Below are 5369 nucleotides of genomic sequence, written 5' to 3' on the forward strand. Positions count from 1 at the left end.
CCGCCGGGATCGACAGCTTCCCAGAATTCCGCTCCCTCCATCGCGACCTCCATGTTCATCGCCCATAGTGCGTAGTCCTCTCGATCCAGCCGGGGGAATTGCGACCCCCCAACCATCGGCATCGGTGCTCTAGCTCCCGGCCACAACGATCTCCTTGCCCGGGTTTGACATGATCCTTCGATTGCTTTCCGAAGATCACGCCAATAAACCAAGCTCTGATACCAATTGTTGGCACTGATCCGTCGTCAATGCAGCGATCCGCTGATCTGATACGCTGCAACACACAAAGAGCAAGCAAGCAGGCTACCTGGTGGATGGATACTTCAGGTAGTACTAACACTTGTATGTACGCTGCGGCACAAAGAGCAAACAAGCAGCCTAGTAGCTGGATGGATTTTATCCTGACTAGCTAGCTTCGATGGAGTCGCCAGAACACACGAGGCTAAAACATACTTGACGCGAGTTGATTGCCAGAGGCTCGTATCGAGCCTTTGATTGTATTGCTTTTATCTTGGTTCAAAGTACAGGGGTATACATGAGTATATATATTAGCTAGCTAGGCTGCCAACTAATCATAATTCTACACAGGGGTATACATGAGTATATATATTAGCTAGCTAGGCTGCCAACTAATCATAATTCTACTCGGTGATTGACGTGGAAACTTACACGGACTCGTACACGGAAACTAATCCTAGGACGCCGTGGTTATTCCTAACACCGACACGTCAAAAATCATACTCACAAACGCAGTGAAGTTTAAAATAGCCAGGATTAGGATATCTCTAACCGAACCCGCAAAAGATTTTCCCTCAAATTTCTCTTCAAACCTTAACTCCTCAAATATGTGGAGTTAAAAATGTGTGAAGCTAGCCGAACTATCAGATTTAACTCCTAAAATTCAGATTGTGTGCATATACCTCATTCAAAACTCAAATTTGAATGTATATTAAGACTACATAATGCATAATTATACATAGAAGTTCATAACACAATATCACAGTTCATAATTAAAGTAGAAGAACTTACTTTAGAGATAAATTAAAGTTTAAATGAGTTAAATTACGCTAAAACAAGCACTAATCAGAGTCATATTTAAAGTTTATCACAGCTGGCCTACGGGAGCCTGATGCATCGCCATCGGGGGCAAGCCTGGGCATCTTCGGCACCTGCTTGTCGTCTATGTTGAGATTCACGATAATCCTCCCCCTTCATCCTTCTCCTTCGACGAGTTGGCACTGGAGTGGGGATGTTCCTCCTCCGCCCCCTTCATCACGTCTTCGGAATCTCACACGATGACCTGCGGAATGTGTTGGAAGAATAAGGCGTAGCGGTGGCTGGGAAGCGCCTCATCATGGAGAATCGGGCGACAGATGAATCGAGCAGTGGCGGTGATTCGAGCGATGCTAGCGCGCGGCAACGGTGATTTTGTCGGTGTTTTTTTGTGAAAATGGATGGTGACGAGGAAGAGCTAGGGTTTGACTGAGGCACCATAATATTTTATAGCGGCGGGATGTGAATTGGTTGTCGTGGCGACGGTTCCGTCATTTTTCCCAACACGAGCAAGCTTGGGATTTGAGAGATGTGCCGTTGCTCTCTCAAATTTGATGGAAAAAAGGATCTTTTGAGACTTAACTCCTCAAAAAGTTTAGAAGTTATATGTTTGAGGCTTCGGTTATGTTTGGTTAACTCCCTAAAATATGCCAATGCGAGGAGTTAGCATGAATTTGAGAGCCTGATTAAAGATACTCTTATATATAGAGCTTAAACAAAGTTGGTGGTGTAACATAGTGATGATCCTATTGAGATTCAATCAGATTCTTCAGATTCGATCAGCTTATGAGAATTTTTACGTGACAAGATGGATGATTGTAAAGGCGTATGAACCATGTTGTCTCGTGCCACGTGTGTGGATTACTATTTCCGAAGATCTTTCCACATAAATTGGGTATACTTTGACGCCTGATGGAAACCCTCTATGGCCTTGTTCGGTTAAACTTGACTTATAAAAAGGGGGCGGTATAACTTCCATCCCACAAAACCCACACCACACGACTCTTTTTCACGACGCATCCATAAGCTCCATGACCTTCTTCACGCTGGGTCGATCCATAATGCCATCAACCCAGGCCTTCACACACGGATACGCATCGAGCACGGACGCGCAGGGGCTGGCCAGCAGGTAGTGAGCCATGGGGCAATGGCTGAGGTCCGCCAGGCTGATGAAATCTCCGGCGAGGTACCGGTACCTGGAGAGACGCTCCTCGTAGACTCTGAGGGCCACCTTCAGCTTCTCCAGGTTCTCCCCGACGACCATCTGGTCGGCTGTCCCGCCCATGAACATGGGCACGACGAAGCACTGGAAGGTGATCGCCGACATGGCCCTGTCGAAGTTGTGGGACTCGGCTTCGAGCCACGCGTCCACCGCCGCCGACTCGCCGAGGCTGCTCTCTCGGAGTAGATCGGACGCGCCTTTGCGGAGCACGTACCTCGAAATCGCACGCGACTCTGGGATGACAACATGCCAACATCACAACATACGAAATATAAATCTGGATAATTATTTAGAGAGCAATTTCTTCAGTCCATGGCTACATGGAGATGTTGTTCTTCCAGGCTTTTTCCTTGTGTTGTGTGTCGATACGAAATATATATCTGAATAAATGTTTGAGGTTCTCTCACCGAAAAGGATCAGATCGCCGTCCTGGAAAGCAGGGACCTGGCCAAAGGGCTGCAAAGCAAATATAGAGCTGAGCAATCAGGCATATTAAGCATGGCTAGCTAGACTTTCTGAATCTCAGCAAGGCGCGCCAGGTGTTATTACTTGCTACCTACTCGTTGTCGAAAGAGAAATCTCAGTGAAAGCGCGAGGCGGGAAGCAATCGGCTGCTAGAAGAACTGCAGAAGAAGAAGAGGTGACGGAGAGAACGTACGGTGCGGGCGAGATGCGCGGGGCCCTTGTGGTCGCCGGCGAGGAGGTGGACGTGCACCAGCTCGTACTCGGCGCCGACCTCCTCCAGGCACACCAGCACCCGCGCCACGCAGGTGGACCTCGCCGGCCCGAACACCTTCACCTTCGCCTCCGTCCCCATGGATCCCCTCCCGTGATTCGGTGATTGCAGAAGTCAAAACTGGCGGCTCAAGGTCGCGGTTGGACCAACAGTTGCATTTCTATATAGCCGCCTCGTGGAAAGTTCAGGCAGTAGACACGTATGGGTGGTGTGTTGAGCAGTCGACGGGGTCCTTTTCTCCTTTTTTTTTAATGGTGAAATCAAAAAACAGTTTTTGTGTACAAAAATTCACGAATTAGAAAAAAAGGTTCATGAATTAGAAAAAAAAAATCATGACTTCAATACAAGTTCGCGTATTTGGAAAAAAGTTTATGAATTTGAAAGAAATCATGAATTAACAAAAATATGCGCATTTGGAAAAAGGTCAAGTAACAGAAAAAAAGTTCATGAATTCAAAGAAAGTTCACAAAACTGAATGAAAAGTTTACGCATGTAAAAAGTGTTCATAACTCAAAAAGAAACTTCACGAACTTGAATAAACACTTCATGATTTTGACAAGCGTTCATGGATTTGACAGAAGTTTTTAAACAGCAACCTCTAAAAGAGGCCTTTAGACGGCACGGTAAGCGACGGATAGGAGTCGGGCTCTCTGCGTCTATTTGTCATTCTTTCGCAGAGATAAGGAAAAACATAGAAAAATGCCGCTTCCCATACACTAGTGTTTTGTTAAGGTTGCAGCCGCCGCCGCAAGGGAAATTTTGGTCCCCTCGCCTCCGTCTGGCATTGACAGATTGGGGGACATCACATCTTCAAGACTGCTACATTCTTCGTCATCGTCTAGTGATCATCGTAAGATTTTAATAACATTTTAGTTTATCATTGAAGTACGGGATATCATCGGTCCTCACCTGAAACAGTAGTTCTTCCCATCCCATCTACGCCCAAAAATTAGTGCACTCCTTCGTAGGGACTGGGATTGGGAGGGGCTGTGCGCGGTTGAGCATGAACAAGCAACATGTAAGAGGTTAATTAATGGGAATGTATTGGTAGAAGGTACTCCCTCCGGTCCTTTTTAGTCTGCATATTAGCTTTGTCCAAAGTCAAAGTATCTCTACTTTGACCAAATTTATATAAATATGTATCAACATTCACAATGTCAAATTAATATTGTTAGATTCATTACGAAAGGTAGTTTCATGATACGTATATTTGGTATTTTAGATCTTGATATTTTTCAATATATACTTGGTCAAACTTTGTAAAGTTTGACTTGACCTAAATCTAATATGCGGAGTAAAAAGGACCGGAGGGAGTAATTGGTGATAAAGGAAAGGTGGTAAGATGGGAGATCGAAAGGACGACACTGCGGTATGTGTACGTTCTTTATGACATTTTTGTTGAATATTTGAGCAATCTTCCATTAAGTTTACTCCGGAAAAATATTTCAATGTGTTTCTCTGAACTTCTTTTCTTTTCCTTGAGTCGTTGAAGGAAGAAGACCAATGAAAATGTTGAGTGACTCTCTTATGCACAAATGTGAATCTAACAAAAAGAGCCATAATTACCTTGTCTTCTCCTTTGTTTAAATTGTCTCGCAGATTCCAGCTTAGTCTACGATGCACTCGCACTATTATTATTATTATCATATCATTCGATCGTGCAAGTGAAAGGCAATAATGATGATATTTGATGAAGTGATCGTGGCAAAGGAAGCTGGTATGGACTCTTCTTATTTTCCGTTTTTGTAAATATGTTTAGCTCGTTCAATCTTGATTCAGTATATTATGAATGAACGCGTTTATGATGATAATTATACATTATAGTTTCTCATGCCATGCTTAAATAGCTAGGAGTAGATAATGATTTATATTATGAGTCAACATGATGTGGTATGGTAATATGGTATTTCTCTCTGAGTAATTCGAGCAGCTTGACTTACCCATGTGCATACATGTACTTGATTAAAAACCAATTCATTCTTCATGATGTTTAAATTCAGAGTGTTCATATCTTAGCCATGCTAATGTCCAATGTTAATTATTCACAATGCATGATTATGACCGTTTTCGCTCTCTACCTGGTCACTTCTCAATCTATTGCTAGCATTCACCTCTACGAAGCGGGAATGCTGCTTGTGCATCCAAACTCCTAAAATTAAGTTGTTCCACATGAGTCCACCATACCTACCCATATAGGGTATTACCCTACAGTTCCAAGTAAATTTTCTTGTGCCATCTCTAATATTCAAATAAATATCTATTTTGTGTGCTTGTACCGCTCATGGAGCGATGGGGCGGTCATTATCTTCCATCCTAAGTAGGTTATTCTCAAAGATGAGTGTTTATTCACTTGTCATT

General features: G+C 43.7%; 1 protein-coding gene across 1 annotated transcript; it reads right to left on the reverse strand.

Moving 5' to 3' along the window:
* Positions 1 to 1894: 1894 nt before the first annotated feature.
* LOC123410347 (probable glutathione S-transferase GSTF1) lies at positions 1895 to 3157 on the reverse strand. Its single transcript, XM_045103278.1, has 3 exons — positions 2934 to 3157; positions 2683 to 2731; positions 1895 to 2508 (listed from the first exon to the last, which is right to left on the reverse strand). Exons 1-3 carry the CDS (start codon positions 3090 to 3092, stop codon positions 2063 to 2065), a joined length of 654 nt encoding a protein of 217 aa, XP_044959213.1. The 5' UTR covers positions 3093 to 3157; the 3' UTR covers positions 1895 to 2062.
* Positions 3158 to 5369: the final 2212 nt, after the last annotated feature.

Source organism: Hordeum vulgare, chromosome 7H, assembly GCF_904849725.1.
Source record: "Hordeum vulgare subsp. vulgare chromosome 7H, MorexV3_pseudomolecules_assembly, whole genome shotgun sequence".
NCBI lineage: Eukaryota > Viridiplantae > Streptophyta > Magnoliopsida > Poales > Poaceae > Hordeum > Hordeum vulgare.